Source organism: Phalaenopsis equestris, unplaced genomic scaffold (assembly GCF_001263595.1).
Source record: "Phalaenopsis equestris unplaced genomic scaffold, ASM126359v1 Scaffold000002, whole genome shotgun sequence".
NCBI classification, from domain to species: Eukaryota; Viridiplantae; Streptophyta; class Magnoliopsida; order Asparagales; family Orchidaceae; genus Phalaenopsis; species Phalaenopsis equestris.
In genome coordinates this window covers 45638736-45651188 of record NW_018164444.1, presented here as the reverse complement: position 1 = coordinate 45651188, position 12453 = coordinate 45638736, and the positions used below count along the sequence as shown (strand labels likewise).

General features: G+C 32.9%; 2 protein-coding genes across 2 annotated transcripts in view; both read left to right on the top strand.

Moving 5' to 3' along the window:
- The window catches only part of LOC110029049 (protein SRG1-like), a 26168-nt gene extending 25350 nt beyond the window's left edge, over positions 1 to 818 (top strand). The window contains exon 4 of the mRNA XM_020731162.1: positions 413 to 818. Within this exon, the coding sequence (XP_020586821.1) occupies positions 413 to 652 (240 nt within the window). The 3' untranslated portion in view covers positions 653 to 818. The remainder of the gene's footprint in view (positions 1 to 412) is intronic.
- Positions 819 to 4221: 3403 nt separating this feature from the next.
- The window catches only part of LOC110031901 (protein SRG1-like), a 20497-nt gene continuing 12265 nt past the window's right edge, over positions 4222 to 12453 (top strand). Inside the window, exon 1 of the mRNA XM_020735332.1 lies at positions 4222 to 4548. Within this exon, the coding sequence (XP_020590991.1) occupies positions 4324 to 4548 (225 nt within the window). The 5' untranslated portion in view covers positions 4222 to 4323. The remainder of the gene's footprint in view (positions 4549 to 12453) is intronic.

Genomic DNA, 12453 nt, shown 5'->3' with positions numbered 1-12453 from the left:
AATTAACGAGCCGAACACGAGTTGTTCGCGAACAACGAGCCGTTTTGACAACCCTATTTAACACCTTAACTTCAATTATTACATTGTCACTATTTATGCACGAAATGGCATATGCCGCTTTTCAATATTCAGATAATGGCGTGTTTGATGTAATATAAAAGAATTGGGTGGTATAAAGGTAACATGTAATGCTCAGGTGTTAAACATGTAAAAACATAAAAATAAAAATTGGAAAGCAATGCTCATATTTCTCAGAGTCTTTCTCATTCTTATATTGTAACACTCAACCCATGAAATGAAATTGCAAACTTAAATATAGCCCCAACTGACTCATTGACAATTTAATGAAATCTAAAAATATAATTCAAGGTTTGGTTTTGTTTGTCTTCTAATAAAATTAGTGGCCTTTCAGATAATGTGCAATGGAAAATTGAAGAGCCCTGTGCATAGAGTGGTAGCAAACTCTCAGGACAGAATTTCTTTGGTCATGTTCTATTCTCTTAATTTTGAAAAATACATAGGGCCTGCAGAGAAGCTGGTGGATGAAGGAGAGCCACAATTGTACAAGAAGTTGCTGCTGAAGGACTACCTCAATCAGTTCTTCAAAAACTTTGCCCAAGGAAAGAGAGCCATTCACTTTGCAAAGATGTAAATTAACAGGAATTTGTGTAATGTTGAGGATAAAATTATAATTTTATTTTCACTTGATTTATTTGAGATTAGGGTCATATATTCATCTCAGAATATATTGATGATGATAAATTTACACAACAGCATAATGATTGAGGGTTGTATGTCGACTAATTCTTATTATTAAGATGAAAAGTTATGTTGATCAAACTTGAAGTGATATCCTTCTGTTAAGTATTTGCTTGCATTTTATTAAAAAAAAAATGGACCATTTACATACATACCACCTAATTGCCATGTATTTACATGTCTAACTTTTAAGCTTTAATTTTTATATTTAAACTGCCCAAATAGTTTATATTGCGTGATTTTAACTTCTGAAAAACGAAATACATGATTTCATGCATGGTTAAGGTGGCATGCATGTGAAATTTGAAGCTTAGGCTAGGAATTAAGTGGTATGAATGTAAATCCTCCAAAAAAAAAAAATTATGATATAAATGTCATTTTTAATGCGCTAAAATATTTTAGTTTTTTAAGGCAATTAACAGTAAATGTTCACCAGCACACCACAGGCTTCAGAATACTTAATTTAATTTAATCAGTAAAAAATAATAATAAATAGAAATTAAAGTATTACAACAGTATATGTGGAAACTTATATAATATTATTCAAAATTATTTATTATTACTTATTGACTTGAGTAATAATAATGACTAATTAACCATATAATTGATGCCAACAAATTAAATTTCTAATATTAATCATTGTTAGCTGTAACTAAATATAGAGAGATTTACACTTATACCTTACAATTCTATGTATTTACATAACCTATCTAACCGAAATTATGCATGTACGGACAAACAACAACAACAACAACAAAGCCTTAATCCCACTACGTGGGGTCGGCTACATGAATCCTTTTTCTCCTTTGCGTCCTATTTAGTGTCATATTTACATATATAATATCACATTTTATCAAAAAAAGGGGGCATTTACATACATAACACCTAACTTCTATGCATTTACATATATAATATGTAAACTTTACTTGTTACATTTTTGTACCACCCAAAAAAAAATTATGACAAGAAATATCATCATTTTAATTTTTGAAAAGTGAAATATACTTTTTCATGCACATATAAGGGCCATATATGTGAAGATTCAAGTATAGGTGTTAGATATGTAAAGATCTAGGAATTGAATGGCATGCATATAAAGCTTCAAAAAAAAAAAAAAAAAAAAAAAAAAAAAAAGATTGTATGATATAAGTGTCATTTGTTATGATGTAAATGTTTTAGGTTATTAAGGGCAATATATGTTCAAGCTATATAGAAAACAAGTAAAAATCCCAATATACCATATTTTATAATTACTATGCATTTTATCCACCTCAGGCTTCACAGAAGTGCTTACTTTAGGGTCCGTTTGGGGGTAGTGGTGCGGCACCACACCTTAATTATGTCCATTTGGATAAAATGCGTTTTGACAACTTTTGAAAAGCTGTCGCTGAAATCAGAGTTTTTCCACCACTAGGGTCTAATTTTTCCAAAAAAAATTGTGTGATTGCCACCACGGCTTCTTAATAACCCGCAGCTGCTCCAGACTCTTCTTAATTAAAACTATATAATAATAAATTGAAGAAAGGGATAATACAAAATGTGATTATTTCCAAGCCAGCTTATTATATAATTTATTTATTTTTTTTATATATTTTCTTGTCTTGTTTTGGTTTAATTTTCGTTCCTTATCTTATTTTATTTTATAATTATTTTTTGTGGAAAAAGGCGATGCAGTTTGAACCACCAATAAATGAAAAGAGTCGTGCGAGAATTATTATGTTTAATATTATTTATTTATTCATTTTTATATAGAATTCAAGTAAATTTTAAAATATGATATATCATAAATATTTTTTCAAATTTATTTATTATTTTCCAATGACTTGACTAATAATAGTGACTATTTAATCATGTATTTGATGCTAACAATTTAAATATATAATACTATTGTTAGATGTAATTTAATTAAGACATTTGCATATTGATAAGAAGATATTTTCTTTTGTCATGCTAAGACGATGATTTATCATTTTCTTACAGTGAATTCTTACAATTAAGTCAAATACGTTATTTTTTCTATTTCTGGGTTTTCCACCTAAAGGCTTCCGGTGTCTCTGTAGGTTGCTTCAGTATGTTATATTTTCGTGCAATGCTAAGACGATAATTTATTACTCTATCATCGTGAATTTTCTAGCTCGTATCAATGTAAATATAAAAGAAATACACCTACAAGCTTTACATGGTCTATATCTTTATAATCAAACTTTTCAATTTATATTTATAGATGTGTTATTAATATTATTTTATTCTTGAATTGTTGGACATTATGTTATTATTTTCAATCACACTTTATTGTGTTATTTATTATGTTTTATATCTTTTGACTTATATTTTGTCTAACTGTCAGAATAAGAATAATATAATTTTTATTGTACTTTTCTATTTAAATGAAATATGCTATTATTATTTATAATAGCTTTAAAAGAAAATATATTAAAATTAAATAATTAAATAATTAGACAGTTATAAGAAAATAAGAAAGACTTACATACTTACCATTCAATTCCTATGTATTTACATATCTAACACCAAACCAAAACTTTAATTTTTACATATACATCATGTTACTCATGCATGGAAATATTATTATTTCACTTTTTCTTAAAATAAAATGATGATATTTTGAAGTGAAATGAAAGATTTGGGGGATATAATTGCAAAAAAGCAAAATTTTAGTGTTATATGTGTAAAGAAAGGACATGGGGGTATTAATGTAAAATCTCTAAAAAATACCCAACCGCAAAAAGTCAAGCAGAACATGGGAAGATGACTTCTAAATATAAAAATACTAATTTCCTTGCAATAAATTTAAGTATTAGTTATGTAAATATACCAAGATACTTAGAGTTATTTACATTCATACCACTTAGGGCCCGTTTGGGACAGCTTTTTGGTGCGGTGACGTTTTGAAAACACACCTGGCCTGTTTGGGTAAACTGTGACTTGGCAGCTTATGCAATTTCAAAACGCAAAAAACAACGTTTTCACAACGCACTTATGTAGGTGCAGTGGGAGCTTATTGGCAATCGTTTGACTTTTCCCAAAAAAATAAAAATTTATAATAACCACCGCACTTAGCTTATCAACAGATTATTTTTAATCAGCTTATCAAATAGATTATACAATAAGCTACAGCTGCCTCAAACAGACCCTTAATTTCTATGTATTTACATATCCACCACTGCTTAGACTTTGATTTTTATAATTATATTTTATACAATCCAAATCCTTCATACATATTACATGAAAATAGTTATATTATTTTAAAGTTTTAAAAAATAAAATATATTTTTTTCTTATGCGCAAGTAAAGTGGAATGCATGCAAAAATTAAACTTTGGCAATAGATATGTAAATACATAAAAAAAATTGAGTGGTATATTTGTAAATCATGGAAATGTTAAAAGTACAACGTTTTATTCCCCATGAAGGAACAACGGCCCTGTGTGATGCTGAAATTGAACTAGTAGTGATAACTCACAAAGACTGACCAATAAGATTCAGAAACAGCAGCGGAGAAGAAGAAGAAGGAAAGCCGGAGCTTCTCCTCTCAACGAATTCGAATATGGTAGATACAGCGTTCGAAGGGAGGCTGGTCCAGGAGCTGGCCGCTAAGAGCAGCGGTGAGATACCAACCCAGTTTGTTCAGAAAGAGGAGAATCGTCCCATCGGTTCTGCACCGCCGGCCTCCGGCGTTCCCATCATCGACCTCCGCCGCCTCACCGAGCCGGGTGCAGGCGAGGAGCTCCTCCGGTTCAAGTTAGCCCTCCAAACCTGGGGCATGTTCCAGGTCGCATTTCTTATCCGATGCATAATAAGCCCTTATTGGTGAATCTTATTATAGTTAACCCTCAAGTATAATTGATTCAGAAAATTTATTGTTCAATTTGGTCTGATACACAAAAATTTCTGGTGGATCAAATGGCAGTTGAGCTCAGCTAGCCAAGGAAATCTATATTGGATTTTCCTTTTTAAGCTTGTCTCTAGGGAGAATGTGATCGCCAGGTTCATCATCTGCGTAGATAGATCTTTGAATTGTAAATCTATCAAACACTAAGTCAGACCATCATATGTCACCAATAAAATTTGTTATCATCACGCTCACGGTGCTAATGTTCTCCCTTTATTTGGCGTCGATGAATCAATGTCGCTTCAAGGAGGACAAAGTCATGAACATAAACATAAGCCTGTCCCCTTATTTGAAATCATGTAGAGATAGACTGCATCTAACTTCGTGCATCGACTTACATTACACAATAAGGCCATAATGATTTGAATGATGCTTGTTGAATTTAATACATAAGCCGTGTGAAATTAGCTACAATCTAATGATGAAATAACAGAGATTATAGTGTGCATAGCTTATGATCCTAGCTTGTTTCTAACTAGTGTTATGGTGAATGCATGATATTTAGCATCATCTTTGACATGTTGGTTAGAGGTGCTCTTGGAAAAAACCAAATTAATTTAGCTTGATTACTCCATAAGAAATTCACTTGTTCTGCCCAATATTAAAACTTATTCTCATGCATAGTTTTACTCATTTAAGGTGTGCGTGAGGATTAGACATAGAGTAATGAAATACCATATGCACACGGTGTATGGGAATGCTCAAAATTACATTATCATGAATCAATCCAATTTGCATCATATGAAGTGATCATCCTATAAACCAAATGTGACATTTGTTAGAGTATAGACAAGTGAATTACTAAAAATCACAAAACAACTTATCATGTTAGCTAAATTTTAAGTTAATGGATTAAGGAGGTCGTGAGAAATCATCGAAAGTTTACCTTATACCATAACCTTCAAATTCTGGCTTTTGGAGTGCATCTTGAATTTTCTTCAATCATAATGAATCATTTATTTATTCTTCTATGAATACATACAAGTCTTGGCTTTATATTCCCAAACTAATTTGGTATTATAGCATTAGAAACAAGTGCAAGTGAAGATGAATCCATTGCAATGCCTTTGGGATCCAAATTTGTGAAGACTAGTGATGCTTATGAATTTTGTGAAATGAACACACATATGAACCATTCTTCAGCCAAACATGCATAAGCGATTTATCATGATTTTTGCCATGCTTCCTAAAGAAATAAATCGATGTAGCACGCATCTTGGATGCGCATTGTAAATGTGTGGCATGCATACAAATGGTTGTGCTTGTTATGGTAATAACAACTAGTACACATCAATCCTAGCTTTATGAAAAGCATTTTCTTTCAGTCATAGAAAGTGACTTAATCAGATCATGCCATTCATCCTTGTCATGCTTGAGTGAGTCATTCATTTTCATTGTTTAAATATATGAAATTAAAAGATGAAAAATCTGCTTTCTATGATTTTTTTTTCTTCCGAACTTGATATCATATTCCATCTCATCAAATGCATTGAGATAAATTATTTTCTTCATCTTTGACATCATGTACATGTTCTTCATCTTGCTGCATGAGGCAAATATATGTTTGAAACTTTTTCTTCAGTTAAGAATCTCAAGTATAAGTCTTAGCAAGTTTCCATCAAAGATGTATGTTTTTTTCTCCTGTCATTCATGATTAGGCATTGATATGACTTGATGTTTCATTTATTTATTTTGTCTTTGGCTTCAAAAGTTTCTTGACTTGCCTTTATTCATCTTTTCACTTTCTTCTTCATGAGACCTTTTAAACTTTTGTAGAGCTTGGTAGGCTCCACAACCAAGTCTTCTCATTGACTACAGAGCAAATTATTTGTAGCATAAGAAGATCTTAAAATATTACTTTTTACCTTTTTCTTGGATGGTCCCACCTTCTGTTACATTTAACTTTTGCTCATAAATAACAAGGGAGGTCAAAAGTAAATACAAAGTCTAGTTAGGATCTTTAACCTCGATTATTATTTTTATAAATTTCATAACATGTTCCTCAAGAAAACTCGTTTGAGTCTTATCTATTAACTCTTAGATCAAGAATGTCTTATGCATTACAACAATCACCAGTCTAAGAGCAACAAATAAATGCAAAGAAAAGAGAAGATCTTGCAAACCAAGTTTTTATTTGGTTTGATATCAATCATCAACGGCCATTCATCCATTCTCAAACAAGATCTCTATTAGGAAACATACTATATCTGATTTGCCAATATTGCCGGAGAGGACTTTTACAATCCTTACACTACTTTGTTTGTTGAGTAGAACTTTTTCCTCCCATGCCTAAAGGTTTGGAGAACTCACTCCTTGATTCTTCGCAAATGAATCATTCTAAATGTTCATTATGATTCAATGAGTATAAGATTTCATAGATTGCAAAAGAAAAAATAATCACTCTCAAGCTTTTTGGACAATAAAAAGCTCAAAAGTTTTTGTAGGATTCTATATTTTTCCTTTTTATTAGATCATTATTAAAGTTTGATGTTCTTTATATAGATACCGGAGTTGAAAATGAGGACAATTTTGTCTAATTGAAATCCCAAAGATCCAATAATACGTCGAAATAGTTGTAATAAAACTAGTTGATTGTATAGATCATAGGTATGCATGGGAATACTCCACCTTTATATGAAACTAGTTGCCCTTATCTTAGGGATGAGTGGGAATGCATCAATCTACACACGGGCACATGAGGATTGAACTTAGGGATGAAGGTTAATTCATTTAAAATAACTCTATAGCAAAACATACTTGATTTAAAATATGTCTACATAAATTTCAGTTAAATTTAAAATATTTCTGCTAGTTTTTAGTAATTTTTTTATGCTAAAGAGCCATTCAAATCCTAAAATAATCCTTTTACGTTTGTCTCCAAGGAGCATTGCGTCAAACTTAATTACTATTTGGCTAATATCTTAAAGTAGGTTGAGCTGCATAAAAAATAGTACTAAAGATCATAATTCATATTTTTCTGGATTTCAATTTGAGCGAAGTGTTCTTTCTTTTTTATATAAAATTAGAAAAACCATTTTATTTATTTCAAGTGATAATATGAAAGTCATTAAAATAAAAAAATTCTGCAACAGACACTAAAATTTTGCAGCTAATGAAATTCCTGCCACAAAAAGGAAAATGCATATACATAAATCTTGATCAAATTTAAATCACTCACATACATCAATTGTTAAATAATTAGAAGAAAAGAAGAAAAACACCATTGAAAAATCTAGAACTTCACAAGGAGAATCTTTTCCCATAAGTTGTTTTCAAGACTTGTACTACTCAAGAATTGATAGAATCTAAATTTTATTAGACCAATAAATCTTTTTTTTTCCATTTATTAGTGGTCCTATTTATAGCCTAATGAGCTCATATTTTACACTAAGAACACAATTTGTTCTTAACAGGACCGTCACCACAGGAATGTTTTGCATTGGCATGCACTAGGAAACAAAGAAACTGTCGAGAAATTTAGGGCAAAGAAAAACTGGAATCAACACAAATCCAGATGAACACACAGAGATTTAACGAGGTTAGACAAAAATGCTTACGTCCTCGAGAGCAGAGCGATGGCTTTCCTTCAATTTCAGAAAAGAGCATAGAATTATGTTCCTAGGGTTACAAATATGACATATATATCACTATAGAGTACAATATGTAATTACAAAATTACCCCTGTACCGTACTGCAGGTTGCCCCAACACCCCCAACCCACGTAATGAAACTCCCCATATTGGACAAATTCTTCCGCTCTGCTCCGCTCCAGCAACCATCCCTTATATGGTATATGAGTCATACTTAACAAATCTCCACCTTGGCGAATATCCAACCGCTTAGGAGAAATACATCATGGAGTTTCTTACATGCTGAAGTGGGTTGGGCTACCATGATGTCTACCAACTGCAAATATTCAACAAGTCCAAACAATGCAAGAACTTGTTGATAGTAACTGACTTGGTCAACATATCAGCTGCATTTTCATCAGTATGAACCTTCTGCAACAGTATTTCACCAGAAGTAATCAATTCTCTGATTTTGTGATACCTGACATCAATATGCTTGGTTCTCGCATGGTACATCTGATTTTTAACCAAATAAATAACACTTTGACTATCACAATGCAACTAAACTCCACATTGCTCAACACCCAGTTTTTTTACTAACCCAGCAAGCCATAAGGCTTCTTTCGCAGCTTCAACTACTGTCATGTACTCAACTTCAGTTGTAGTTAATGCACAATAGACTGAATTGTTGATTTCCAACATATAGATCCTCCACCAAAAGTAAACACATACCCAGTTGTAGACTTTCTGCCATCCAAATCATCTACATAGTCCGAATCAACGTATCACATAACTGAAGAATCATTCTGCTGATTGCCAAAAATAATTCTATGTCCTACAGTACACTTCAGATACCTGAAAATCCACTTGACTGCTTCCCAATGTTGCCTTCCAGGTTTAGACATGTATTTGCAAACTTGACTAATAATATGAGTCAAATCAGGACAAGTACATACCATTACATACATCAAGCAGTCAACTGCACTGGCATATGGAACTTTTGTCATGTCTTCGATTTCTGTTTCTGTCTTAGGACACTGTTCTGAAGAAAACTTAAAATGATTTGTCAATGGAGTGCTCACGGGTTTTGTTTTGCTCATCTCAAACCTGTACAACACTTTCTCAATATAGCCTCTTTGAGATAAACACAATTGTCTTGAGTCTCTATCTCGATGAATCTCCATTCAAAAAATCTTTTTTGTAGGACCCAAGTCTTTCATGTTAAATTCCTGACTCAATAAAGTTTTCAAACCAATGACATCATGAATATTCTTTGCAGCAATCGGTATATCATCAAAATACAATAACAGAAAAATAATAGAATGACCATCAATGCTCTTCACATAAACACAACAATCATACTCACATCACTTGTAGTCAATCTGAATCATGTATGAGTCAAACCACTTGTACAATTTTCTTGGAAAGTATTTCAACCCATACAATGATTTATTTAATCTGCAAACCATATACTCTTGTCCAGGTTGAATGAACCATTCTGGTTGCTCCATGTAAATCTGCTCATCCAAATCATCATGCAAGAAAGCAATTTCAGCATCAATCTGCTCCAAATGCAAATCTCAAATAGCTATTAATGCAAGCACTGCACTGATTGAAGTATATATGACCACAGGAGAAAAGATTTCATCATAATTTATCTCCTTCTACTGTGAAAATTCCTTTGCTACCAGTCGAGCCTTGAACTTTTCCCTTTCTTTTCTAATACCGTTATTTTCCTTTTGTACCCATTTGCACCCAATAGTCTTCTTTCCCTCAGGAAGCTGAACTAGCTCCCATGTGTGGTTTTCTGCAAATACTCCACATCCTCAACCATTGCACCCATCCATTTCTTCTTCTCCTTGCTAGTGATAGCTCCTTGAAAGATGACCAGATCATCGTTGTTGATGAGAAGTGCACATGAGACTAAGTCTCCATAACTCAATTTGTTATGAGGCCTTATATTGGTGCGTCTCAATCTATCTCTGACTACATTATAATTATGCAGATCATCTGGAATGAAATCACCAGATGTTGCTTCCGAGCTTTCAACTGTCTTAGTTGGTACTGGATGTTGTTCTAGATCCATCTGCACTGTATCTGAACTGGAGTTGTTCCCTTGCATCTTGTCTTGATTCTGCTGCAACATGGACTGCTCATCAAAAACTGCATATCAACTGATCACCATCTTTTTTGCAATTGGATCCCAAAACTTGTATTCTTTCACACATTTCTTGTAGCACAGAAAGATGCACTTCTTTAATTTTGCATCAAGTTTTGATCTTTCATCTCCAGGTACATGCACATAAACAGGACAACCAAAAAATCTTAAATGATCAAAATTAACTGGATTACCTGTCCATACATCTTCTGCAACCTTGTCACCTAATGATGCTCGATGTGATCTCTTGATGAGATAGCATGTCATATTCACAGCTTCTGCCCAAAAACTTTTAGAAAGCCCTGCATTCAGTCTCAAACACCTTGCCCTTTCAGTTAAGGACCTATTCATCTTTTCTGTAACGCCATTTTGTTGAGGTGTCTTGCGCATTGAAAAGTGTCTCTGAATACCATGCTCTTCTCAAAATTTCAGAAATTGCGAATCTGTGTGCTCCGTGCCATTATCAGACCTCAAATAGTTAATCTTTCTGTCAGTTTGACTCTCCACCTCAGCTTCCACAGCTTGAATTTAGAGATTACTTCAGATTTCAATTTCAAAAAATGTCGGTCGTTTTAACTTTTTTGAAAAGGTATGATTTTTTTTTATAAAATATGAAAATAGTTTTTGATGTAAATATGTTTTTTTTTAAAATAACATTTTAATTTAAAAATATATGAGACCGAACGAGTCTCACATATTGGATAGTCTGGAATAATTTGGATGGATGAGCACGATACCAAAACTAATACACTACCCCGAAGGATAAGTATAGCACTTGACAGTAGACTCAACCACCTAAACTAAGGATTTTGTGACATTCGTTTGGTCTGCAAAATTTTTTATGTATGACCGACAAGTTCCCCTATCTAATATAAGGATTAGATAATGTTTATTTTACTTGGGTTTCAAGTTCCCTATAGAGTCAAACCTCTATAGTTAATTACTTCTCAAATGACCGGGATCACTTAAGAAAACTCTCGATTAAGATCAGTGGTCCTGTCTTTGAGATTTCAAAGTTGGGAAAATCAAATGGGAGTGGCTAAAACAGAAACAGTTATTTTAAGGAATCCAAAGGAATGAAGAGTAGGGAATATCACAGATCCGAGGAAAAACCCGGTAACCTCTCAATTATCCTATTGTTTGGCTTTATATCTTTGAAATGATATTGTTTAATGTTTAATCCTGCAATTTATTTAGAATTTAGGACTTATGTTCGTACGATATATGATTGTGCAAATAGCCTAAAAAGATATGAGGATTTACACTGTACCGTCAGCAACCTTAGAATCCTAAAGTGTTAGGACTTATCATTGCACAATAGGGTTATGCAAAAGCCTCAAAGTCCTATGAGTTGTTATTTAAACTAAGGAAAGTGCTTAGTGATATGAATTTGTTTTGACATTGCTCTTCTGAATGTCCTCGTTGTGCTGCCCACGGTATTCGCTCCAAGCTCCTCGTCGTAGCACCTCCGGATTCAATTTTAATTTTAAAGATATATGCAATTGTTTAGTCAACGCTCTGCTGCCGGGTACCTCTTATAAAACCAATTACTAGTCTCCTATTCTAAGGTATAGTGTATAATAGAACAATAAATCATGCAGTATAAAAGAAAAGAACAGTAGAATGTACAGTAAAGAAAAAAAACAGTACAATATGCTGTGAAGTAAAATATTATAATGTAAATCAAACCTGTATATCTGGGAGGCCTGCTGATTTTTTAAACGAGCTAGTATACACTGTATAAACAAAAGAAACATTGCCTGGAAAACTCGAGAAAATCGACAAATGACCCACGAGGGAAAAACTCGGGAAAATCGACAAATGACAATTCCAAGAAAATTATTAAAATCTCAGGAAAATTCTGGAAAAAGGACCACGAGTGCTTTGCTAAAAAAATTCCAATAAAACATACGAAAAATTTGAAAAGAGGGGACCGCAAGCACTCGGGTTGGGGCTAGACTCAAATATAATATATTTATACTCGAGGGACGTCGAAGGCTACTATCGTTCACCCGAATGTATAGAGCCCGCCACTCAACTAGAACGGAGTCCTACTAA